The 26,317-nt window shown below is 48.0% G+C and overlaps 2 protein-coding genes across 3 annotated transcripts in view; one reads left to right on the top strand and one right to left on the bottom strand.

Annotated features, from left to right (window-relative positions):
* Positions 1-16,589, top strand: part of MTUS2 (microtubule associated scaffold protein 2) — a 318,390-nt gene extending 301,801 nt beyond the window's left edge. Inside the window, exons 13-16 of the mRNA XM_055801939.1 lie at positions 1,546-1,644; positions 2,959-3,078; positions 5,687-5,784; positions 10,674-16,589. Of these exons, the coding sequence (XP_055657914.1) occupies positions 1,546-1,644; positions 2,959-3,078; positions 5,687-5,784; positions 10,674-10,890 (534 nt within the window). The 3' untranslated portion in view covers positions 10,891-16,589. The remainder of the gene's footprint in view (positions 1-1,545; positions 1,645-2,958; positions 3,079-5,686; positions 5,785-10,673) is intronic.
* Positions 16,590-19,343: 2,754 nt separating this feature from the next.
* Positions 19,344-26,317, bottom strand: part of SLC7A1 (solute carrier family 7 member 1) — a 46,819-nt gene continuing 39,845 nt past the window's right edge. For both annotated transcript variants that reach the window (XM_055801941.1, XM_055801940.1), the window contains exons 11-12: positions 24,902-25,010; positions 19,344-24,160 (exon numbers count right to left, since the gene is read on the bottom strand). In XM_055801941.1, coding sequence (XP_055657916.1) covers positions 24,051-24,160; positions 24,902-25,010 — 219 coding nt within the window. In that variant the 3' untranslated portion in view covers positions 19,344-24,050. The remainder of the gene's footprint in view (positions 24,161-24,901; positions 25,011-26,317) is intronic.

The following is a 26,317-nucleotide window of genomic DNA, read 5'->3' as shown; positions in this document are numbered from 1 at the left end:
TTAACACCAAGTTAAAGATCATCTTGGCTTTTTCAGTCCTGCTAATAACTCCATGCTGTTTGCACTCTCTAGATGAAGAAATCCCAGGGAATGGAGAGCAGAAGCATCCCCTTGTGGTTCACATTTAAGTTTGAAAATCTGGTGTGAACAAGTAAAGATGTCACAGCAAATAATGCAAGCTTTGTTTGATTTCATAGGCACAGATGAATTACAGTTTTTAAACCCCCTGACTAGCACATACTGCTGCACGCAGCAACTGTCACTGCCTTCCTCATGCTGCTGTGACAGTTCAAGGCATGTCAGCAGTTTTTGCAATAAGCGTTGATGTAATGTTACAGCCAAGAAATTACATACAGGAAAGATAAGAATACCAGTTTCACAGCAACTGTGTTTTTTACAGGTGTTGTATAGAGAGAGGTAACAGGAATGCCTTCGATCGTAACAGAAATATGATTGCTTAAAATAATGTGTTGTTTCTGTGTGTAACTCTGAGATGAAACAACAGTCATTTGAAGTCCACACCACTAACTCATCATTGCTTGTTACCATGTTAGAAGCATAGAAAGATGAAGGAAGCAGGGATGGGATAACTATCACCTTATTCAGACTCTAGGAACCACAGAAATAATCTGTCATGCCTCTGTTATAAATGCCAGCTTCTTAAGGAAGGGCACAGTGGTTCTCATCCAGCCCAGGGTGCTGGGGTGATTTAGCATCAAAGACATTTCATGAACTAGGGCCAGCCAGTGTGTCATGGTTTAATCCCAGCCAGCAAATAAGCCCCATGCAACTGTTTGCTCACTACCCCCACAGTGGGATGAGAGAGAGAACTGGAGGAGTAAAAGTTAGAAAACTCATGGAGTTGAGATAAAGACAGTTCAATAGGTAAAGCAGAAGCCGCGCACGCAAGCAAAGCAAAACAAGGAATCCATTCCCCACTTCCCACTGGCAGGCAGGTGTTCAGCCATCCCCAGGACAGCAGGGCTCCATCACGCATAACAGCTACTTGGGAAGACAAATGCCATAATGCCAAACGTTTCCCCCTTCTTCTTCCCTCAGCATGACATCCCATGGTATGGAATATCCCTTTGGCCAGTTCAGGTCACCTGTCCTGGCTGTGTCCCCTCCCAGTTTCCCGTGCCCCTCCAGACCTCTCGCTGGCGGGGGCTGAGAAACTGAAAAGTCCTTGACTTGGTATAAACATCACCTAGAACACAAACCCATCAGTGTGTTGTCAACACTGTTCTCACACCAAATCCAGAGCACAGCCCTGCACCAGCCACTAAGAAAATTGACTCTATCCCAGCTGAAACCAGGACACAGTGCCAGCCAGCTGCAGGCATTACAAGGATTTTGAGATTCCCTGAGGCACTGGATTACCAAAACGCTGGGTGTTCAAGTGGCCTTAGGTAAAAAAAAACACCTTGCAGGGATTTCTAGGCCTTGTTCAGCTCCCCTGGTAGTTTCACAGTGCAGATTGACTCGTACAAGTGTAAGAGGGGTGATAGCATGGCTGGTGTGTTCATTACTGTGTCTCCCCTCCAGGACCAGATAGACACCCTCACTTTTCAAAAGCAATCTCTTAAGGCCAAAGCCGACCGATTTGAAGAGGCTCTGAAGGAAAAAACAGAGGAACAACTGAAGGTAAATGGCAACTATATACAGTCACATCACACGATTCAGTGGATAGCAATAGGATCCCGCCCCAGATCTCGAACTCTGAGGAGGAGTCAGAAAGTCCAGAGCCATCATTTTTTGATTTTACTTCTTTTTCTTTATTCTTTCATCCAGCATTTGCAGCTCTGTTTCCAAAACATTTCATTGACTCCATCTAGTATGACCTTACTGCTGTCTATTCTTGTTCCCTTTCTTCCTCTCTTTGTCTTTACTTTTTTCACATTTAGATTTCTTTTTTTTGGTGCCTTCTGAACCAAATTCTTTGGTATCCCTGTATTCTTTCATTTTTTTCTGGACTTGCAGGGGACAGCCCTGTCATATGAAGTATATATTCAATTGCTGTCTACTGGGGATGTGCTGGGTCTTTTTACAGTGTGTAAGTAAACACACACTACAGTTATCTATCTGAAATGAAATAACCCTGAAATGACTCCCCAGAAGGTTTTCTTTTAACTTGGGGCATTTTAGTTTGTTCACAGCACAACCCCATGGGTAGCTGTATCAACATGACAGAGGGGACAGAATAAAAATAGTGGGGTGAGCAAGGGGCTCAGTGAGTTTTTAGGTGAGAGAACTCCTTAGGAAAGGAGCGCACATTTCTGAAGCAGGCTTGGCCGTGGGAAACAAGTAGCATCAGTCCCTTTCCACCTCTGCTGCAGTATTTAAATTACATGAAAGGACAAATTCTGCTGTGTCACAGTAATGTTAATGCCAAGTACCACCAGGTAGTTGACCGCTGGAAAAATCCAGAACAGCTTAAGTCAGCAACAGTATTTCATCAGCCTAATTCAGAGTGCCTCTTTGGCCCATGAGTTGAACCGTAATATCCCCTACATCTGAAGTTCTTGAGCAGAGGAGGAACTTTTTCCCAGCAGATCTGATCTTTGTTAACAGGCACTGTGATTCAGTGGTGCAGGCAAGGCAGAACACTCATTTTCACCTTTGGCCCCCTTGTCTAGTTTCCTTAGCTTTATGTTAGTACTTGTCCCAAGCCAAAATACCTGCACGAGCATAAAACACCTCATGCAGTTCCCATGCTACCAGTACAAATGAAGTTGCTGAACAACCTGGCATCCCATCTTTCTAGCCACGAGGCTGTCCAGCCAAAGGGGTGGCCCAGGAGAGGATATCAGGGTTCAGATGGGCTGTGGAGGTCCACATCCAGGTGCTTGTCACATCACTGAGACTCCTAAACCACTGGGTGCACTGAGGAAAATTTATCTTATGGCTGAAGATGCATTTATGGCTTACAGATATCCAAATCACTGGTATATTTCCTAGATTGTACGAGCTCCATATCTGCACTTAGAAAATGATTTGAGGAGCTTAAAACATGTTCTGGAAATGAAGAACCAGCAGATTCACCAGCAGGAGAAGACCATCATGGAGCTAGAAAAAAATGTGAGTTTTCATTTTTCCTCCAGAGGAGGCATCATGGAGGTAATAAAGTAAAAGTTACAGCAGGTGAACTTAAAAGAGGTGAGAAAACACAAGAGGCTGGGGCAAGACACAGTCAAAGAATTTCGTAAATGCCTATATATTGTGTTGTCCCACTGTCAGCCTGTATAGTCGCTTCTATTGTGCCATGTCTCAAGTTTTCCCTCAGTGGGATCTTTTCCCATCCCTTCACCCACCCATGATACCCTTGACTTCTCCCACACATCCGTTGATCTGTATTGCTTTTCCATGCAGTACCTGCTCAGCCTATTCCGTTAGACAGTGATGTGAGTGGTGTAAGAAGGATGGAGGAAGGGGAACTTTGTGGTAGTCCAGAGCTTCGTCTTGTACACCAGCCTGTACCATATGCCCCTACAGGAGTCAGGTTCAGGGCTGGAAAGGGCAGTTGGCAGAAGGTTGAATCATGCGTGTCTTGCTGCTGTTCGTGCAGGTACTTGGGGAGCTCCCAGCTGCAAGTATGAATGAGCAATATTCAGCAAGCACTCCCTAGCAAGGCTTACGCTAGGAAACATCTCTCTAACCCTAAAGTAATGCTTTGCTGCAGCCTCTGCTGTTTTCTTTCTTTGCTTGTGGGGGTCCATATCAAAGAATTCCCCAGTTCACCACCAGTTATATTTTGTGTTGGAAGGGGGATTCGTTTTGTAAGGCATAACTTACAGTGACAGTACATGCGTAGTGTGGTGACAGGATGAGGCAATACTGCAGCTGGTTCAGCACAGCATTCAGCAAGATTTGTTTCCATTTACGGGGAAATTTGAGAACTCTGATGATTACTTTGCTGAACCGAGATGCCTAAGTAAGTGGATGTAGGGAAAAGTGCCTCTTTACAACTGAGGCTTGTTAACTGTGCTCCTTCCAACATGCTGCTCCTGGAGCTAAGCCAGATTCTGAAAACATGCATTATAGTGTTATACTGAAACCCCCCCACCCAAACAACAGCCTGCATAGTTCCTGGTCATTTAGCTGCTTTTGCTAATTAACCACATATAAGCATACAGTCCTGCTCTTGCCCTTTATTGCAGTAAAACACTGAATTTACTGTGGTCCAAAGACACAGCAGCTTTCTGTTTAAAGATCTCCTTTTATAAGTGCCAGAACATCTACAGGGCATCTCCAAATGCTCTGAAAGATGGAGTGCCTCATAAGGGAGCAGGAGGGCATTTCAAATACAGGGTCAGGCTTGGCTCCTTGTCTGCTGAAAGGGAGACTGGAAATGAAGGTGGCAGGAGAGGAGTGGTATAGGGTGAGGGTTGCAGCAGACAGGGAAGGAGATGCACAGGTCTCCCGTGCTTCATGCTGGCATAGCTACTACTTACTAAAACTATTGAGGAAGCAGGTGCCCATGACAGCGATTCCTCTCTCAGAGCATTTCAAAACAGGCCCAGAATCCTTGCTCTGCTCTAACATAATATACTGGGTTAGGCCAGAATATCTGAGAATCAGGAGTATCCTTTATGGTTACATGCATAGACTGGAAACCGCTGCATAAAACTGATGCCTTTGCTGTAAAGTGTGAGTTGTTACTAACTCCAATGCACAGTATTTTGGTTCTTTATAAAAGATTGGAAAATTCAATAATCGAGCTTGTACAGAGATAAGGTTACTCTGTGCTATCTTGTTTTCTTCCAAGTGTTGAATTCAGCAAAATTCAAACTGCTGGAAAATTAAGAACTAAGGTGATAAAGTATGTAAAATTCAAAACTTGGGAAAAAACAAGGCATCTGAGGCTGTGGTACATGCCTATAAACATCTTACTGATGTTTTAATACACCGCTATTGACATCCTCAAACTCTGTCCTTGAACTGTCCTGAGTGAAAGCTACCTACACTTGGGATAGGATTCATTTCACTTAATTGTAGCTTATAGTTAAATGTCTAGTTTAACCCTGTCATTTAAGCCGACACTGTCAGCAGTGGAGAGGAGCGTCTCCAAAGTGCAGATCACCTCATGCGCGTGCAGCACCAGGCTAAGGCTGCCGCTGGATGTAATCTGCCTTGTTGGGTAACTCTTTCCTCCCCGTAACTGGGAAATCATAATCCTAGAGGTTGGATGCCAGACATTTGTGTCTGGTGAGGTTAGTTGAGCTGGATGATACACATCATACACCTTGCACTCCTCCTTCGTCACTAGACTGACCACTCACACCACAGTGCCCTTTCCATGCTGGGCATCCCCATGGTCCCCAAGTGCCACTAGCTCCCTGCCCAAGAACAATGGCTGGTAATGTTGGCTCCTGAGGGGTAAAAGTTGTGGGGGCACCACCGAAGAAGATGTTTTATTTGTGCCGGACAAGACTAAGACCCTCCTGCTCCTCAGTTAGGAGTAAGGGATAGTTCAGCTCTCCCCCTACTCAAGGCTCTGCTCATGACGCCACTTACTTCACCGGTATGATGTGGTGTGTCAGACCTCTAAGTATCAGCTGCAGTCAAGATTACTATCTCCATCTATTCTCAAATTTTAGAAGTTGCTCTAGGGACAAATGAGATAACAAATTCTCTTGGATCCAGTGTTGGGCTTTCTTCAGACTTAACCAATCTTCTTTTGTTGCAGGCTGAAAAAAATATAAAACTGGTAGAAAAAATCACCGTGCTGCAACAGCAGAATGAGGAACTGAGAGCCAGGATTGAGCAAAATACTGTCATAACAAGGTTTGTGCTGATATTTGCAACCTGTCTGAGCTTGAAAGGAGGCTGCAGATCTTAATTGCCCAAGGCTGACTCTTATTTCAGAAGGGGAAAATCTTACTTCCTCCTGAAAGTGTATTGGTGTCCTGATCTGCTTGTTTTGTTAAAAAATCCTTTTTGTGTCAGGGTTTGCTTACTTTATCATAAGGAAGGCCACATATCTGTCTGTGTATTTCCATGATTTTGACATGCTGCTGAGGGCCAGTTTGCCAGTGGCTTCTGATCTCAGTGTCAGTGCCCTTAGACCCATTAGTCAGTGGGTAGCAAGGATGGGAAATGGGGCAAATTCAGGAGAGACATCCTAATGATGCCACTGTCACCCAGGTGGGGTTATTCATTGGTGGAGTTTTTTCGTCTGCACTGTCTGTGTTCACCCTTGTCACAACTTGACAAAGGTATCAAGGTTCCTTGTGTTAGGTGGTATAGAAATAGAGAAGGGTAGGACAGTCCCTGCCCCAGAGAGTTTGTAGTCTGCTGTAAGGCAAAGGATCACAGCTGGAGCCAGGCAGAAGGGGTACCAGGGGGAGATGCTGGAGCTGAACTTGTCCCAGCACACCCGCTGCCTAGCTGATGTTGCCATAAGTTATGCCATTGGACTAAAATGCAGTTTAATTATAGCTGTCTTTTTAAAGCTGCAGCGTCTCATCTCTGATTTTAGATTTTGTCTTTCTAGTGTCTCCTTTATTAATGACTCAGCCTTTAAAAATTGTCTCCTGCATGTAGATATTTTAAAAGGGCAGCATTATTTGTACTAACAATTAGATTGGGGTGAGGATTGTATTTCCTCTCACCTGACTGTAAATACCTGTAACACAAATGTCACTGTCTGAGGTGGGTGTCTACAGCCTTTCTGTGCTGGGGGAGGAAAACCCAGGAATTTTTAAGACCTGGTTCACCAGACCAGTTTGAGGCACCTGCTTTTGGGCTGGATGAATTGTGGTCTGGAAGTGGCAGTCTCTCTCCAGACCTGTGACAGCAGCCCGGGTGCCTGGTTCAGTGCCTGGCATCTCCGCATTGCAGCTACCTGTTTCTGGTTGCATCCTGCCAGCGTCCAGCTGCAGCACTTTGCTTCTTGCTTGTAACTATGTAGGTACTGGTTTTAAAGAACAACTTTTGAGAGAAATTCTGAGTTTGAGGTCAGCCTGGAAAGTCAGCTTAGAGGACAGTTGTTTTCGACTGTTACAGTTTGGGGACAGCTATAGAGACGGTGTCAGCCAGGGTTTTAAAGTCAGAGTTACTAAAACATGCAGTTTCCTGGCAGCAGTAGCCACCTCGATTGCTTATTTCTGTTGTACTGGCACCGCCTGGGAAGAGGCACGAACAAGCTTGGGGAGCTGTCCTTGCTAGGGAACAGTGCAGATTAGGGCTATTTCTGCTGATTCGCAGTACGGGTGCCCAGACAGCTGTGGCAGACCAGCAGCAGCAAGAGGAGGGGGGGCAGCAGGAGGGATGGGAGCCAGAGCAAAGCTAGCCTTTGCAGCATGGCCAGGAGCTGGGTCCCAGAGGCAGCGGCGGGCTGAGGGATGCACCACAGAGATATTTCCAATCATAGCCAGGGGCAGGTACAGAGGAAGGGAGATGAGCCTTGCAGGTGGGTCATGCGCCAGCTTTGGACACAGGAGCTCCACAGAGCCTCTGCTGGGACTTCCCCACGTGCTTGAATAAATCATCTGATTTCCCAACGTCTGAGATTCTCCCTCCAAATCCATCATATTTTTTTTGGTCCTTTGGCCTAAGGATGTTTGAGAAATGGTAGTTTCTAGCACCCTAGAAATGAAGATGACCAGGGGGGTGTCTGGTCTCTGTCAGCATAGCTCAGGTACCTGACCCAAGCACCTTCCCCTGCTTCCTATCATGTCAGCGTGCCCCTGCAGACCAATGTGGGTTTATGGCTGTGATTTGTTACAGCTGCTTAAATTGTCAGGAGGCTGTCAGAGGAACACGTCTGATCCTAAGTCTGCAGTGCTAGGGATAAATGTCCCCTTAGATGGGTTAGGTCTAAAATTGGAACATGTATCTCAAGATACAAACTTGCATAGTGAGAACACATTTGCTTTTATATTGCCTCTCTTCCTCCTCCTGCCTGAATGATGAAGAGGGGCTGAATGGGCATCTGTATCTTATTAAGCAGTGATGCTGCATCTATTCACCTCCCTCCCCACGGTGCGGCAGAGGCAGATAGAGCTTGGCTGAGCTGAAGGCAGAGGCCTTGCTGAAGGATACGGGCACTGCTGGCTGTGCCAGCTGCCTCTGTCTCCAGGAGGCATGAAGCTGGCTCTGCCTGCGTCCAGTCAAGTCACGTCAGGTGACACAGTGTAAATTCCCAATGAAATGTGCACAAGGCTAAAATAAGCAGCACAACAAGCAGCAGCTCCTTTCTCCTTCTGAATGCCAAAGCAGGTCTCTCTGGAGGACATGTCCACATGCCGCATGGTGTGTTCGTAAGCACTTGGCTGCAAAGGCTCTTTTCTGCTCAAACGTCTCCCCACTTACCTGCAGGTCATGCATATAACTTGCAGCCTGCCTCTGCCAGCACATTGCAGTGTGCATTAGTGCTGCAAAGTCTGTTGTGTGAGAGTCCAGAGGACACTGATACCATGCTTTCTACTATACCTCTAGCAAGCAGCATTAGCCCTCCAGTGTGTAGAAGACTAATGCATGCTGATGGGCTGTGCTTGCCTCCTGTCCGGTCAGTGCCTTTAGCAGAAGAGGGAGCTGAGCCCTTCACCGTGCTCTGAGGTCTGTGCTGGTGTGACAAGCCTGTTCCTAATACCCAGATGAGTTTTACCAGCCACTCACACACTAAAAGCTACACAAAGGCAGGGAAGGCATGTGTTCGGGTTTTGTTTTTCCCCCTCAGTGAATGCTGGCTGGAAAAGGATGTAGTAGGGCTTTGTGTATATCTTTTATGGCATGTCTTGTTAGAAACTGCAAAAGAAGAAGTAATTCCCTGTGCGGCAAGAGTTTTTCTATGGAGTTATTTCTTCAGGGTGAGCTCCCATGTGGAATTTCTCATGTCTGTTAGATCATGAGTTCATGCCACAGCTGGCTCCCCAGTGGGACCGTGAATAGGATATTCATCCTCTACCAGGCAAGCAGCTTTCTGAAAACTTCTGCCAGCTTGTGTCTTTTAGTCCTTCTACTCTGCTAGCCACTGCTTCATGGCTGAAAACGTCCAGAGAGTGGTAGAGCAGACATATTCTTGATCACCTGAGCTCCATTTCGGTAGGAACTGAGGCTAAAAAAAGCAAGATATTCTTATTAAATGGTTTTTAAACAAAATTAGAAATGCCAACCCCACCATTTCAGAGACTTTTGATGACCCAAGGAGAGCGGACCAGCAGTCCATGACATCTGCTACGTGCTTCAGGCTATAGCCAGAAAAGGAGTTGTCCAGAATTTCATGTGTGTATCCAAAATCCACACCCAGCTGCTGCTGAACCCTGGAAATACTTAGTGGGGGAGGATAGGTGCCTCCCTGTTCATTTCTGTAAAATTCTAAATTGCCTGTAAAACAGGTTAGGTACATGCCCAGAGCTGCCCCAGGCTGATCACGTCACGACCTGGCTCCTGCCCAAGTGTAATGGGGCTGCAGAAGCCAGATGTTCTTGCACGCATCCTCCAGCATGGTGGTGTTGCCAGCACATGCCCAAAACACATCTCAATCAGTCCCACAGTCTGCCTGCACTGCCCCATTTCTTTTCAAACCAGTCACTTGGTTAGATGAGAGCAGACTTACTGAGGTTGTGATGCCCATAGGAGGTTTCCATGCCCTACTTCCCAAAACACCATCAGGTTTTAGGGCATGCTGGAGAAAACATCTCCCTGGTCCTCGCAGGTAAAGTTTCTCTGGTGCTGCAGTCAGGAATAGAGGGTTTGTTAGGACCAAGGAAGAAGGAGCTGGAGAAGGACCCATAGGCTCATGACCATTTACAGAGGAGAGGGAAGGCCTCGAAGCTGAGCTGCATCCTACATCAGGACATCAGCTAAAAACGCATGGAGAGCACATGCTCCTTTCCCTTTCTGTGCAGTAGCAGCTAGCTGGAAAAGCCAGGGATGCAACTGCTCTCTCTCACCTCTTTGCTCTTGCTCTGCCACTCCACAAATGCTCTTCGGCTCATGGCACAGCTTTGGTGGCAAGGTTGAGAAACAAGGGTGAGTTACAGCTGTCCACAGAGTTGGGACTTTGGATTTTCATCCTCAGTCAGGCAGAAGAAGGCCTAAAACTCAGGACTGTCCCTCTCTGGGGACTGCTGTAGCTGCTGTTCTGCTTTGGAGAAAAAAAATGGGGCAGCATTGCAAGCACCTCTGGGTTGTGAAATGCCACAGGACAAAGGTGGCTGAAGCTAGGCATCGAAGCTGAGGAGAAAGCAGGATTTAAGGAGCCCACCTGCGCTTTGTGCTGCTTAGTGGTCATGTGCAGAGGTGTCATTGCTGTGGCAGACCATGATGGTTTGATCTCTGAAGCCCCTTGCCTTGGTGCAGAAACAGAAGCCCTGCCCAAGGAGTTGCGTATGCCGGGAGCACAAGTGCCCACTGACCCAGGCACTTGCTGGGTCAAAAGCCCATCTAAGCTTTGGCAGCTGAGCTGCCTCAAGGAGGTGTAGAGCAAAGACACAGGCACACCCGGACACAGTCAGGCATTGGGCCCAGCTGTGACTTGTGGAGATGCCGTTTTCGCCCAGCAGTGAAGAGAACCGGGGACATCTGTGCCCCAGCTTGGGCAGCTCAGTTGCAGCCCTAGGGGCAGGTGGATGGGATGGGATGGAGGTGCTTGGGGTCCTGCCTGGCCCTGCCTCTTGTGTAGTGCTGGCTGCGTTAATGCCACCATGTTGTCCTATTTCCCTCTCCAGGCAATTGTCAGAGGAGAATGCTAATCTTCAAGAATACGTTGAGAAAGAAATGGAGGAGAAGAAGAAGCTGAGCAGGACTAACGAAGAGCTCCTCTGGAAGCTGCAGGAGGGAGAAGCCATGAGCCCTGTGAAAATCTCATCCCCATCATCCACTTCTTTTTATCGCTGCGCATCAGGGGACTCCTCTCCAGTAAAAGTCAGAACCTTGCGGCGATGACTCAGCACCTGTACGCCAAAGGTTCCCTGCCTTCTATGCATTTCCAGTATGCTAAATGCTAAATACATCCAAGGAAGTATTACCATCAACAGGCGCCCAGGGTTCATGATTGCAAGCATGCTCAGTAGCTGCATAGCTTTACACTAGGCAGGGTACTCTTACAGTCCCCATATAGGAGCTCTTGGTTCTGACATGTTGATTAGGGTAGCAAAAAAGATAGCAAAAAGCTAGGGCAGCAGATAGCAAAATGTTTAGTTTGATGTGTTAACATTTTAACTATGGTTAGAGCCAAAAGTTGGAAAATACTATATTAATGGTTCATCAGAATGAACTTTTGCTGCAGTATTTCAGGTTAGTTGCAAATACAGTTCAAGTTGTGAATATTTCTGTATATGTGTCTGTGTTTATATACATGTATGTATTGTACCTTTATACCTATATATAGACGCACACACATATATGTAGTTGAAGATGTTCTGAATTGCATTTTTTATATTATTGGATACTACTAAGTGCTGATATATTTTCATTACAGTCAGCAGTTTTCTAACTCGTGCCTAAGACTTGTATCTAAACAAAATACATTTCTGTTTAGCCTCCCAGGAATATTTATACCCAACCTAGAAGAAAGTTACACAGAAGTAGAAGCGCCTTCCAAATGACCACCAAGTGGTACTCTATAAACATGAACACCAGCGACTTTGAAATTCTGAGACAGTACTGCCTTTGAAACCATCACCTTTGCATTGAACACCAGATAACATATACATACCATTCACTGCTTTTTAACTCTTTGCATCAATATTGTAAGTGGAGATAGGCTAGACATGAGAAAAACCAGAGGGGTTTGGTAAGTTTGATAGAGGTTACTCGTTAACATGTTTCAGTTTCAGTGTCTAAATCCTAGTTAGCTCTTACCTTTATTTACTTAGTCCTGATTTGGATTGGAATCTCTGGTTGTACGTTCCTGAACATTTTGATTTATTTCAAGTCTTGTAAGCAAAGAGAAAAGAAATTGTTCATCCTTGACCTTTGCTGGCCAAGAGGTTTCCAGTATTAGGATGAGATACTGGGAACCTGCTAGGGCTCTAGGCTCCTCCTATCTGGAACACCAAATAGAGCACAGTGGATTACATGGGTGCAAACGAGGTCAGAACTTCTTTCCTTCCACATACATATATTATCTCAGATTGCTAAAGCTTACCCAAAGGTACGGAGCACTTTGAAGATTCACGGAAAAGTGTAGCTAAGCTGCCTTTAACTGCACTGCCTAGGAGCAAAAAAAAATTCATCCAGGCTTGAGGTGACCCCCACTCGAGGGGGTGGGGAGACCAAGGAGTGGCTGGGCTGCGACAGGCTGCAAGACCCTCATGGGCACAGCTAGGAAGAAAAAAAAAATAATCCCCCAATATTTTTTTTTAAAAGAAAAAGAGAAAGCGAGCTGTGGAATGCTTTTTCTGTTCAGCTTGGGCAAAGAGCCTGCATTCATTCCTGCTCTGAGTACCAGGGACAAAGTAAGCAGGAGATGGTACATGCAGCAAATCCCTGGGGTGCGGGAGCGCTGCAGGGAGCGTGGCTCTCCTACTTGCGTGTGCATTGGCACCGGCATACCCTGCGTGAGCAGAGGTGGGATTGTACAGCCTTGCCATACTGCTCGGATGGGAGCTGTGCTTTAGTTTTCCTGGGAAGTAGTCAGGATTCACAGACTGCAGCTTAGATACAGCTTCAATCACAGTCGAAGCGCCTGTGGCCTGTTCCACAGCATTAAAACAAAAAAAAGGTGATTTTTTTTCATCCTTTTTAGAGGAATTTATTTTTGTAGCAGCTTTTGCATGATAGCGTGATACTGAGTAAACCGAGCATCTTGTTAGACTAGATCATGCCACAGCTACTGCTGTTGTACTATGGAAATCCATTACTAGATTTTAGTGTGTCCAGCAAGTACAACTTCAAAGTAACATAGATACCTAGCACACACATGCACACAAAGTCCCTTCTTACCAAGTACAATTTTAATCACTTTCATACTTGCTAAATGCACAGATAACAGCAATACCTACTGCATTGTCACATTTCATCTTGCCAGTGCTCATACCATGAGATCATAGGATCATGGAATGGTTTGGGTTGGAAGGGACCTTTAAATATAATCTAGCCCAAACACTCTGCCATGGGCAAGGACATTGTCAACTAGATCAGGTTGCTCAAAGCTCCATCCAACCTGGCCTTGAGCCCTTCCAGGGATGGGGCATCTACAGCTTCTCTGGGCAACCTGTTCCAGTATCTCATCACCCTCATTGTAAGGAATTTCTTTCTCACAGCTAATCAAACCCTACCGTCTTTTAGTTTAGAACCATTGCGCCTTGTCCTGTCGCTACAGGCCCTGGTAGAAGGTCTCTCTGTATTTCCTATAGGCCTGCTTTAAGTATTAAAGGCAGCAATAATGTCTCTCAGGAGCCTTCTCTTCCCCAGGCTGAACAACCCCAACTCTCTCAGTCTTTCTCCCCAGGAGAGGTGCTCCATCCCTCTGATCATTTTTGTGGCCCTCCTCTGGCCCTGCTCCAAGAGCTCCATGCATTTCCTGTGCTGAGGACTCCAGAGCTGTAAGCAGTACTGCACATGTGGTCTCACCAGAGCAGAGGGGCAGGAATGTAGAGGAGATGTAGACCAGGAGCCCTCAAACTTTTTAACCAGGGGGCCGGCGCGCAGATGCAGTGGCAGGCAGTCATCTGCGGCTGCTTGGTTTCCCCCCCCCAACCCCTGGCAGGGGGGGGTCTGTAAATACCGGGGGCCGGATTGAGGACCCTGGGGGCCATATCCAGTCCACGGGCCATAGTTTTGAGGACCCCTGATGTAGAGGAATGAAGACAGGTTAATTATCATTGATAATATACAGCTGTGGGCTGGCTTGAGGCGGTGGGTTGGCTGATGTGGATTATGTGCAGCTGTGGCTGGTTCCTGCTAAGAAGTTTAATAGCACTGAGGAGCACTGGATGAAGAGAGACTTAGAAGAAGCAGAGGGGGGAGAAAGCGTGCCCTGCATGTAGGAGAGACAAGGAGAGGTTCTAGGAGAAGCAGGGGGCCTGGATGAGGAGAGGTTGGCTGGAAGAGGAGCCCAGAGAAGGAAGAATCCAGGTGCAGCAGAGGCAAGAAACAGAGTGGACTGGCCTAATGAGGATGAAGAAATGGTATGGACAGCAGAAGAACTTCTGAAACCTTGTGGGGGATTGGTGGCTGTGCTGGGGAGGCGCAGAAAGTACTCATTGAAGTTAACCTGGTATGGGATAGTAAAAGCCTTGTGGCTGGCTAGTTTTGATAGTGCTGCAACACAGGATCACCTCCCTCGACCTTCTGGCCACCTTTCTTTTGATGCAGCCCAGGGTATGTTGGCCTTCTGGGCTGTGAGCACACATTGAGCACTGCAGAGGGGTCTGGGCAGTCTGACGAGGAGCAGCTGAGGGAGCTGGGGGTGTTCAGCCTGGAGAGGAGGAGGCTGAGGGGAGACCTTATCGCTCTCCGCAGCTGCCTGAAGGGAGGGGGTAGGCAGGTGGGGCCGGTCTCTTCTCCCACAGAACAAGAGATAACGGCCCCAAGTTATGCTAGGGGAGGTTTAGATCGGATATTAGGAAAAATGGGGAAAAGATGCTAGGTCAGGAGTTAGCAGGGCTCATTGAGAGAGCTTTAAACTAGTTTCAAAGGGGGAAGGGAATAAAACCAGGCTTACTAGAGATCAGCCTGGGGGCAGCATGCAAGTGCTGGATGGGAGATTGATGCCAAAAAATGGGCAACAAACAGAAGGAGCTGGAAGTCATCATGCAGCAGGAAGATTATGACATGGTCACCATCATGGAAACCTGGTGGAAAACTCACATGACACGAGTGTTGCAAAGATGGCTACAAACCCTTCAGAAAGGGATAGGCAAGGAAGGAGAGGTGGTGGGGTAGCTCGGTACGTTACGGAGTGTTTTGACTGCCTAGGGCTTAATGGTGGTACTAACAACAAAGTTGAATGTTTATGTGAAAGAATCATGGGGAGGGCCAATGAAGCGGATATCCCAGTGTGAGTGTTATCGACCACCCAACCAGGATGAAGAGACAGATGAAACATTTTACAGGCAACTGGGAGAAGTCTCAAGATCACTAGCCCTTGTTCTCCTGGGGACTTCAACCTACCAGGTGTCTGCTGGAAGTACAACACAGCCAGGAGGAAACAGGTCCGGGAGTTCCCGGAGCACGTGGAAGAGACCTTCCTGACATGGCTGGTTAGTGAGCCAGGCAGGGGGGATGTCCCCCTGGATCTGCTGTTTACAACTGGGGAAGAACTGGTGGGTGATGTGGTGGTCAGAGGACATCTTGGGCATAGTGATTGCAAAACGGTAGAGTTTTTGATTCTCAGAGGGGTAAGGAAGGGGTCAGCAGAACCGCTGCCTTGGACTTCAGGAGGGCAGACTTTGGCCTGTTTAGGAGCCTGGTTGGCAGAGTCCCTTGGGAGGCAGTCCTGAAGGGCCCAGGGGTCCAGGAAGGCTGGACATTCTTCAGGAAGGAAGTCCTAAAGCGCAGGAACCGGCCGTCCCCATGTGCCGAAAGACGGGCTGGTGGGGAAGACGGGCCTGGCTGAACAGAGCTTTGGCTGGAACTCGGGGAAAAGAGGAGAGTTGGCCACCTCTGGAAGAAGGGGCAGGCAACTCTGGAGGACGATGAGGATGTCGCGAGGTTATGCAGGGCAAAGACCAGGGAGGTGATAGCCCAGCTAGAACTCAGGCTGGCCACTGCTGTAAAAGGTGTTTACAAAAAATGTTTTCACAAATACATTAGAAAGAAAAGGAGGGCCAAGGGTAATTGCCATCCTTTGTGGGATGCGTCGGGGAACAGTGCCACAAAGGCCAAGGAGAAGGCTGAGGTACTGAATGCCGCCTTTGCCTCAGTCCTTAATAGCCAGAGCAGCTTCCCTCTGGGTACTCAGCCCCTGCACTGGAAGATGGATGAGCAGGAGCAGAATGAAGCCCTCAGTCCAGCAGGAAAGAGTTAGTGACCTGCTGCTCCAGTTAGACACGCACAAGTCTGTGAGCCAGCCCCCAGTGTGCCCAGGTGGCCAAGGGGCCAGCAGCGTCCTGGCTGGTGTCAGAAACAGTGTGGCCAGCAGGGCCAGGGCAGTGACCGCCCCCTGGACTGGGCACTGGTGAGGCCGCACCTCGAACCCTGGGTTCAGTGTCGGGCCCCTCGCTGCAGGAGGGACGTCGAGGGGCTGGAGCGTGTCCAGGGAAGGGCAGCGGGGCTGGGGAAGGGGCTGGGGCACAAGTCTGATGAGGAGCAGCTGAGGGAGCTGGGGGTGTTCAGCCTGGAGAGGAGGAGGCTGAGGGGAGACCTTATCGCTCTCTGCAGCTGCCTGAAGGGAGGGGGTAGGCAGGTGGGCTCGGTCCCTTCTCCTAAGTGCCAAGTGACAGGGCAAGAGGAAACAGCCTCGAGTTGCACCAGGGGAGGTTTAGGCTGGATATCAGGAAAAATATCTCAATGGAAAGGGTGGCCAAGCATTGGAACAGGCTGCCCAGGGAGGTGGTGGAATCATCATCCCTGGAGGTGTTTAAAAAACACATTGATGTGGTGCTTAGGGACACGGTTTAGTGATGGACTTGGCAGTCCTGGGTTAATGGTTGGATGTGATGGTCTCAAAGGTCTTCTCCAACCTAAATACTTAACAACCCCCCCCCCCCCCCCCCTAAAATTTAGCAACAAGGATATTGTGCTAGACTGTGTTGAAGGCCTTAGAGAAGTCCAGGTGGATAACATCAGTTGCTTATCCTGCGTACACCAGTGCTGTCACACCACTGCAGAAGGCCACCAGATCAGTCAGGCTGACTTGTCAGTGGTTTCTAGGCTCCTCCTTTTTACCCTTTGTAAAAATGCTTGAGATGATACATCCAGTGTTGTTACCATGATGTTGATCTAAACTTTTCCATGCTAAACACCAGAGCATAGTACCGGCCAGGTATGGGCTAGCTGAGCCTGTCCTTTTAAAATTTATTCTTTCCTCTATTTCTGGTGCTTTCCTTATCACTTTGCTGGTTTAAATTCATATGCGAGAGAGGCTTCCAGCAGTGAATTGGGAGTAGGGCTTTTACGGTGGGGAAACTGGGACTGATCCCAGCTGTACCATCATTTGGTATCATAGCCAATCCCTTTCCCATCTAATCTTTGCCTCCCAATCCTGCCGCTCGTAGATTCTTCCTTGGCATGGCCTCTGGGGCCTGCCTGATGGCTAGCGAAGTTTTGCCTGACCAGAAGGGACCCATCAACCCGTCTCCGTGAGGGTGTGAACTGTGGTTCCTTCTGGTGCAAGCCCAGAAACTTGGACTTTTTTCCCTAAAAAAGGTTATTCCTTTTTCCTGCTCTTTCTCTGTCTTGTCACTCCTTGCCTCTGCATGCCAGAGCAGGTGTGAAACAAAAGCCCAGGTCCCTCAGACAGCAGGAGGAAGGGGACAGCCCCTGAGTGGGGCAGCCATTCCCAGGGAACGAAGACCCTCAAGTGTATGGCCAAGCTGGCAGATGCCTGCTCTCACCAGGGGGCTGTGGCCATCCAAGATGAGCTTGGCATTCCAGCCATCGGGGTGGTGAGGGTGGTTACATCTCTAGCTCTTGCTCCCTGGCTGTCCCTGCTCAAAGGCAAGCAAGGGTAAGCTTTTGCTTTTGTGGGGGCTGGAGTGCCATGGCCATTTGGCAGGGTAGGGTAGCCTTTGGCTGGAGAGGGAACACAGCACTAAGTAGAAAAGGGTTTTATCACCCCTAAGTCTTTAAAAAGTTATTTGATTTGGTTAATCTTTATTCAATACTGAAGGCTGCAGTGGCAGTAAAACCGGCCTACAGCTGCTCTGAGGGGGCTCCAGAGACTGGCACCAGGAGCAGGTCACAGCCATGGGATGGCAGGAGAGGCGGCAGGGAGAGCTGGGGGCAAGCTGCATTCCTCTGTGGGGAAGTCCTGCTTTGGCCCTGTTGTGACAGCATCTCCTGTGGCTGCCAGCACAGACGGGTTAACTCACCAGATCCACGGCAGCAAACGCTGGTGGTAGTGGCAGGGGCGGGGGGAGAAAAGGAAAAACTACCAAGTGCAAAATCAGGTATTTTATGTCTCTGCACTGATGGTGGTTGTGTCCCATGGACACGCCGAGGAGCCTCTGTACAGTTTCCCATGCAGCAGGAGTTCTAAGGTCCCATTTACTATGTGGCTAATGATTACAGGAAGAGTTTGTATTAATTCAGTTACAATGTACAGATAAGTGTAATATATTCCTGATAATAAATACATATGCCAGTGCACAGATGGGCTGATGCATATGAACCAGCGTGTCCTGCAGTGTTTTCTGTATGTCTGTACACACAGATGCTGGAATAAATGGAAAAGAAAGCAAACCTCCGTGAAAGGGTTACCCCATTATGGAAAAGACTGAAGCTAGGCAGTCACTTTGCCCCCTGGCAGCAGGGCTGGTTGGCTGGGTTACCTGACTGTGGTTCACATGCTATAAATTCAATCAAAAAATCCCACGGCTCCCTTTTCTAAGGGTGTCTCCTCTATGGCTGGGGCTCCTGGGAGACCAGGGATCGTGGTCTGCAATGGTGGTTTTTTTTAAGGTGTCACATGCTTCAGCATGCGGTGAGGGCAACATTTCTGCTGGCGGTTGGGGCACAGCAGCACACACAGGTGCTCTCCCATGGGTGGGTCGGCTGCATTTCAACACCTCCTCCCCTCGCCCTGCCCTCCCACTGACAGCACAGAGCTCCTCAGGCTTTGCCATAAAGACTGAAAAAGGGGCAAGGGCACGTCCCACCTTGGGAACGTGCCTGGTCACGTCCTCCTGAAAGGTTTTTCACCAGGCTCCTGGCTCATTTATAGCACAGACGAAGCTGTAGGGAGGACACGGACTGAGAGAAGGAAAGCAGCGTTTGTGGGGCCGCTGCCTCATTCATCACAGGACGCACAAGCAGGATGCAAATGATGCGGGTAGTGGTAAGGGGCAAACAAGACTACTCCTGCCTGGTGGTTTCAGTGTTGCCCTGCAAATCCTTATGCCAGAAAACTCTACCGGCACAACTCCTCATTCATTATGCAATCCTAATATCCCCAGACAACCCTATTTTGCAATGCCAGCAAAATTTACATTACCTGGGTAAATTTTAGGCTAATTTTGCAGGTTCGTGAAATCCCACTTAATACCTGAACTGGTACTACAAGGCAGGGGAAGATTCACCTCAGTGTCAGCAGCAACAAGCTGCTCCATGCTAAGCACAGACCCCAGCCTGTGGCAAATTCCCCGACTGCGTATTGTCCCACCTGTCTCAGCAAACCCAAAAGATGGGGGCAGAGTTAACACAAGCAGCTCCCAGAGCAAGCGCTCTCCTGCGGAGACTGGGACAGGCAGCAGACGTCGTAACAAGCCGGAAAACAGAGGCAAGCCTGCAAATAAGGGCAAACAATAGGCATCATTTATTTGGATATCGAGAAACATGTCTTAACGCTGTACCACACAATTACAAGTGAATTTCCAAATTCCAAAAGCATCATCGTTCAGGGGAGAAGTATTAACAGTGTCGCCAAGATAAAAAGTAGCCACACACCTGCGCAGTGCTCTGGGGGCAAGGTTCACATTTTAAAACTTAAGGCTTTAATTTCTACATGAACACGGTAAAAAAAAAAACCCACAAAAAAAATGAAACCAAAACAAAGATAAAAAAGATAAAAAATAAATTTGTTTGCAGAACCAGCATTAAAATTATTTATCACACCTGTAAGAAATTTCTGAGAAATCATCAGGAAAACAGACCATCAAACAGACAACCAAAAGGTATTTACATTTTGCGTAATACTTAAGAAATAAAAAGATACAGACTCTTCCATGGCTTCGGTCAGTAAAAAAGCCTTTACTGACATGGCCCAAACTTGCACTAGGTTTGCTAGCACACCGCCTCCGGGCTGCCAGCGGCTCCTCCTGCTCCTTGCACCCCGTGCAGCTGGAAGCGACAACGTCCTGCAAGGGAACCCTTTCCTTCCACTGTTGTCCCAAAACCACGAGGCACTCTGCCAAAACACTGTCCCACACAGCATCAAGAGGAGAAGGTGCCTCTCACTGGCTGGAGCCCGCCAGGTCTTAGATAGACCTCGCGCCTGGGAGCGTGAGCCAGGAGCAAATACCCTGAGAAAAGTCGAGGTCTGGCTCTTGCTAGCAGAGATGTTCCAGGATCATCTGGTTTCCAGTTGGCTGTCAGCCACCCCACAAGACCCCACTTGCAACTGTAATGCAGAGCATAAGGCAGCCCGGCGGGGTTTATGGGGGAGGCATCGCTGCTGGGGTGGGAAATGAATGATAAACCATGAGGCAAAGCAGCAGCAGGCAGAGCAACCGATGGCACCGGTGAAGCAGCTTTGCCTTCAGCTTGCTTTTGGATGCAGGCACGCCAGCATCCCCAGTCAGGCTGATGGCCCCAGGGAAAGGGGAGGCGGCTGTGAGGAGCAAGCATTGGTTCACTGCGTATGTATAGATTTAGCCTTGGAAAAGTGCAATTTTTGGTAAAAGGAAGGAAGAAATACCCATAAAGACCTGCCCATAAAGGCGGGCCCAGCAGATGTTGCAAGGTTATTCAAGGGTTTAGAAAAGAGATGGTTTCTCTGCCAGAGGGAAGAGGCTTCCCTTGAAAGGGGAGGGTGCTGACAAGCATGTGAGGGAGGGACTGCAGGGGAGCCTGCTGCATGAAAACCAGCACCACTCCTGCTCCTCTGCTTCAAAGCAAGCTCCTCAAGCCTGCTGGACCTGCGTCACCCTTCATTCGTTTGGGCAGATGACAGCAACGCTGACTTGTACATGGCTTTCAGGGTGTGTGTGTGTGTCATTTAATGAATTCCAATAGGATTTCTTAATACGTAAAAGGCAATCGCTACAGAAACAAGTTTCACAAGTATAAACGTTAATACCCTACCACACTGCTTTCTGCTCTCCGAGTTGGCAGGGATGGGGGCAGCGACAGTCACCCTCTGTACACTACAAACAGGAGCTGGTTTTCATCTGGGATGGACCAAGGCTGAGAGTGCCCACAGCGAGCACTGCCAGCTAAAACTTCACCCTTCTAACACCCTGACGACAAACAGCCACGCGTGGCGTCTGCGCCAGCAGGGTTTTCACCGGCGTGGTCCCCTGCAGCCCCCTCTTCCCTGCTGCGACCACGCATAAATGGCTCCAAACCAGCAGCGCTTTGCCTGCAGCGCACCCCGGCCCCTGTGACACCCAGACAGTCACCTACACTTCTCTGTCACTGTGCAGGGCTGCGGGCTCCCTCCGCCTTTTTGCATCTGGTAAGTAGCAACAAAGAGCAAGAGACGGCAGCACCTGCCACCAGGGAACTGATGGGTGGAAGGAGTCATGACAGGAGTAGGAGATGGGGCTAAGGATCCTCACCTCCACTAGCAAATTTGCAGTAGGTGGCTCTGGGGCTGGCACATTTAAATATGAAACCTGGTGACACAGAAAGGTCTTCCTATGAATGTTCTCAGACAAAAGGCAACTTGAAGAAAAATGACCGCCATCAGGACTTCCCCTTCTTCTACATGCTGCTATTACATGCCACAAAAGCTGAAACAAAGTTATGGAATATAAATACCAGAACAGATCCCTAAGTAGTCCACAAAAATAAGTTAACATTTATAAAAAACCCCTAAAAATTACATACAGCAAGAAATCTGCATATTTTAAAATAATTTTCTTTGGAAACACACTTCCAGTCAGAATTCATCCCCCCATGGTCATTGCTGAATGTCTTAATTGTTCAGAAGCTGGTACCCAATGTAGGGAAAAACATCCTTAAATTTTTGGTACAACAGGAAACTTTGGTCCCCTCTGAGTTTTCATCTTCTTACCCTCCCGCCACATCTTCAGTGCTTTTTGGGAGGCTGTGGAGTGTGGCAACTTTGCCTGCATTTAAACAAAATAAACCTCATGCTAGTGGCTTTCAATTTCTATATCCTTCTCTCCCTGCTCGAGTAAGAATTTGTTTATGCTCAAGGAGCAGAAGCCTGGCAGATGGTCAAGACCCAGCAACTGGCACAGACCCTACCTTCGTTTTATGGGGGAACTGCCCTCAAAATGCACCTGGGAGGCAGTGAACGCATTGCTTTCACTTCCTCCAATTCCAATCCTGGCAAGAAAAGCCTCCCAGCGTATAGAAGAAAACCAAGATTAAAACTCTTTCAGTGGGCAGAAAGGCTATGAAGTCTTTCCTGGAAACCTGTGAGAGATGTTCCACAGTCCAGCCACGTAATCCAGGAGAGTGTCTAGCTCCCCTTTGTGCTGCACCAGATGCCAGACCCCTGGTCAAGTTCTTCAGTTCCCCAACTGAACGACGGGGGCAGGAGCCTGTCCTTTCATCAGCCAGAGCCATGCTGACACACAGCTTGTCTGGTGTTCAGAGGCAGCAGTACAGTGTGGAGGACACCTAGGAAAGCATCCACTCGGGTCAGGAGAGGGGATTTCTGCAGTATCTATCTGGGATGCTGCATCCCTGGAAGTGTTTGAGGTCAGGCTGCATGGGGCTTTGAGCAACCTGATCTAGTGAAAGATGTCCCTGTCCGTGGCAAGAAGGCTGGACTAGATGATCTTCAAAGGTCCCTTCCAACCCAAACCATTCCATGATTATATGATTTGTTTTTCAGTACAAGCTGAAGTGTGAATTTAAATCAGTGGCATTACACAGGCACAGCCCACCTTCCTGATGCTTTAACAAGCGCCTTTCAACAAGCCTAGGGTAGTGAATTTGGCTGGGAAACGCTATTAGAGAGAATGAAGAACAACTTCCATCTTGCAGCAAAACCAAGGCATTGCCAACTAAACACAGACCCTGGTCTCAAGTCCAAATTTCCCACCTTTCACAACAGCCAGGCTCCGGAGATGATCTCCAGCCCCACAGGGAAAACTCAGCAAGTCAGAGCCTACAGCTTAGTGGTGTTTTCTGGGCTGCACACTCTGCTGCAACCGAGGAGCCCCATCACACCTCCACAGCCCTCCCCGGGGCAGGGGGCAGGCACCAGGCACTGCTCAGGGATGAAGTTCAGGCCCCTGAGGATTCTCTCGCGCTTCCCCTTCCAGGGCAGAAACGTGCTCCACCAGCCGATGCCAAAGCGAAGTCTCACGGCCAAGCCCTTTGCTAACACCACATGGCTGGCACACAAAACTGATGCGAGGAGAGGAAAACAGGGCCCCGCTCGCTGCCAGAGCTGGGCTCACTCCTGCTCGCCACCCCACCACTGCAGCCATCCCACCGGCGACTTCTGAGGCGAAGAGGCAAGACAGCTCTTTGGAGACACCCGTTCTTTTCAAGCCATTCTAGTACTCGCACCACACGGTTTTGTGACTAAGCCTGGCAATCCCTCTGCTGAGCATATACACAGCAGAAGCATCTGCTGCCGTTACCTGCGCGCTGGCAAACGACCATTCACCCGACAAGCAGCGACCACAAACCCTCCCGACATTTCACAGCAGCGGTGCGCTTTAAAGCCTATGAGTACGTAATTCAAAACAAAAAGTTAAATACGACAAAAGCTATGAGACCTGATACTGTAAAGAATGCGAGTCTTGCAGGTGCTTTCTTAACCAGGTGAAAGCCAGTGTTTGGCGAGAGCCTTTTTTTGTGCGTACACGTGGGGTACAGCTCACATTGGGTGAAGGACGGATCTGGTCTAAACCCGACAGTAGCACTGCAAAATCTGCTCCGTGTATAATCAGGTAGAGCATCCGTGGGAGGTAATTCCTGGGGCTACTGAAAGACCTTTGTGAGGCCTGGTTTCATAGCAGCATTTAAGGTTAACTGGCACACAGAAGCAGTTTTCTTTCTACACACTGGAAAAAAAACACAGCAGGAGAGGGAGGAAGGGAAGCGCATAGCCCCGGATTAGCTGACAGTGTCACCAGGAGTACACCAGAGGTGTGGCTTTTTTTTCCTTGTGATCCCTTTTAACTGTGCTACTAAGCAAACCGCAAGCTGCAGCAACAGGGCTGGGGAGTCCTGCATCACGCTTCCTCATTCCTGCATTACTGATTAACCAGATGTAGCCTGGTTCAGGATCCCCGCCACAAAGCTTCCTTCAGCGCAGCCATTCCCCAGTTGCCCACAAGCCAAACATGCAGTCATTTACAGCTGTCCGAGCCAGCATCCATGTTTCTCTCCGCATCTGCTGAGGCCGCATAGGTAGCTTCCACGCTGTGCCATATTCCATAGGTAAAGTAGATGATAAAGCCTGCGGAGCCAAGGGAAGAGGGCACCGTTAGCTCTGGAAGGAAACAGAAACCACTACTTGCACCCGCCAACACGTTACACCAGCGTAAATCCAGCCATCCCGATGGCTAGCCGCTAGCAAACAGCCACCGCCTGCCTTAGAAGGAAAAGGCATTAACACAGGCACCAGCCTTTAAAAGACAATCTGTCTCAGCCCCAAACGGAGGCCCGATCAGAAAAAACTCTCGTGCTTTTCAGCAAGTCCATATTGCTCAGAGCTTTCTCTCTATTTCTGTGCCTACAGCATCCATCCCAGTAAAATACATCTGTACCTGATGCCAATTTTACACATTCATTGTTTTTATCATAAATTCCCTGGGCATTTCAGGCAATTCAGCCTTCTCTGCATGGCTATGGGGAGCATCCTGGGATACAGCTCAGCTTCTTCAGCTCCAGAAGCACAAGCCCCACCACCCAGACTGCAGTTCAAGGCCAGCCAACAAGCAACGCTCCAATGGTTTCTTGTTGGCAACAAGACCAATAAAATGGTTCATGAGTTGTTGTTTTGTCCTCGCAAAGGCTTCAAGACACTTGAATTCAAAACAAGGCTTGAGACACACTGCCTAAATGGCTTCAGTTAAATCACCAAGGTTGCCCAAGGATGATGAGAGTGCAGAATTCCTCCCTGGAATGCTACAGTAAATTTATGGTTAAAAAAATCTAGCAGCTTTAAATACAGCAGTTTTTACTCTCTCTAACTCACCTATGAGCATCCAGACTGCAAACCGGATCCACGTGCCTATGTCTAGCTGCATCATGAGGTAAACATTCACAAAAATACTCACGACAGGAAGAAGGGGCAAAAGAGGTACCTGAAAAAGAAACAGGGGTACATTACATCCATAGGGATGACCAGTGGCAAACAAGAACACAGCATCCCTTGTAAATAGGAAGTGATGGCTGTTACCAACTCTTCAGCTGCCAAATCTGAGAGAAGGCAAGGTTAGACCAAAATGGAAGCATCAGTCCACAGTGGCAGAGGGATGTGAACAATGCTGTTCACCTGTTTGAAGAATGGTTGCCCTTGTTCTACGGTCTGGAAGGAAGCAATAGGCAAATTTTAGTGGCAATCATAAATATTTGTGAGGAGAAGGAGAGAAGAGGAAAACCAAGGACTGCATTATGACAGGCACCTACTGAAGAACAGAAGAAGGTAAGAGGAATGTCAGAGGAAGGATCTGAGGAACTTCATCCAGAAGGCACCAGGGTAACTAAGCAATACAAATGAGATTATCCCAGAGCAGAAGAAAACCAGAAAATATTGCAAGAGACAAGAGCAGCTGTACTAAACACACCTTTGTGATCTGAGAATCAAAGAAGAATGAGACTGTAAAGCCAAAATGCAAAAATCAGAATATAAAAAGATAGCACAGGCACGTAAACACGAAATCAGAAAGAACAAATTATAACAATAGAAAGGTTTGTTAATATGCTGAAACTAAGAGGAAAATGGAATTCACTCCCTAAGGAAAATGGAGATTTACAAAAAGAAAAATGTCGTAGGCCTTTCTTGATTTAAGCTTCACAAAAAAAAAAATAAATTATGGTGAGCAGCTGTTCACATCATTAGAGAAAGGAGATGGGCACACAAATTAGAAAACAGAAGAATAATGTTTTTCTAAATTAGGCTTTGTCAAGCCAGCAGGTGACAAATGAAATCTCCCTGGGCAGGTGAGTTATGTACCCAGAGATTGCAGAAGTGATCTCTGAACTACTAAGAAGCATATCAGAGCTCTTGGTAGACTGGTAAGGTCTCTGAAGACCGGAGAAGGGAGACAAATTACCTATTAAAAAGAAATACAGGAAACCAACTGGGGAACCAACCAGTCAGCCTTGGATTCCCAGATAGGCTTTGGAGAAAAATCACTCGATAGTCAGGTTGTAAGTGTCTAAAGGACAACAAGGAGATAAGAAACAGCTACTACAGCTTTAGCGGTGGCAGGTCTAATTTTTTTCTTGGACAGGGTAGTGGCTGAGGAGAAAAAAAAGGAGGTAAAGTATCCTGACTGTAAGGCAAAGAGATATCCTCTGAAGGAAGTTCAGAAAATACAGTCTAGATGACAATTGCTAAGTTTTCTGCTCCTGGACATTTCCATTTCCAATTCTGGGACCATAACCC

The sequence above is a fragment of the Falco peregrinus genome, chromosome 4 (assembly GCF_023634155.1).
Source record: "Falco peregrinus isolate bFalPer1 chromosome 4, bFalPer1.pri, whole genome shotgun sequence".
In the NCBI taxonomy this organism is placed as follows: Eukaryota; Metazoa; Chordata; class Aves; order Falconiformes; family Falconidae; genus Falco; species Falco peregrinus.
The sequence above is the reverse complement of the archived record's forward strand: the minus strand, read 5'-3'. Positions and strand labels throughout refer to the sequence as shown.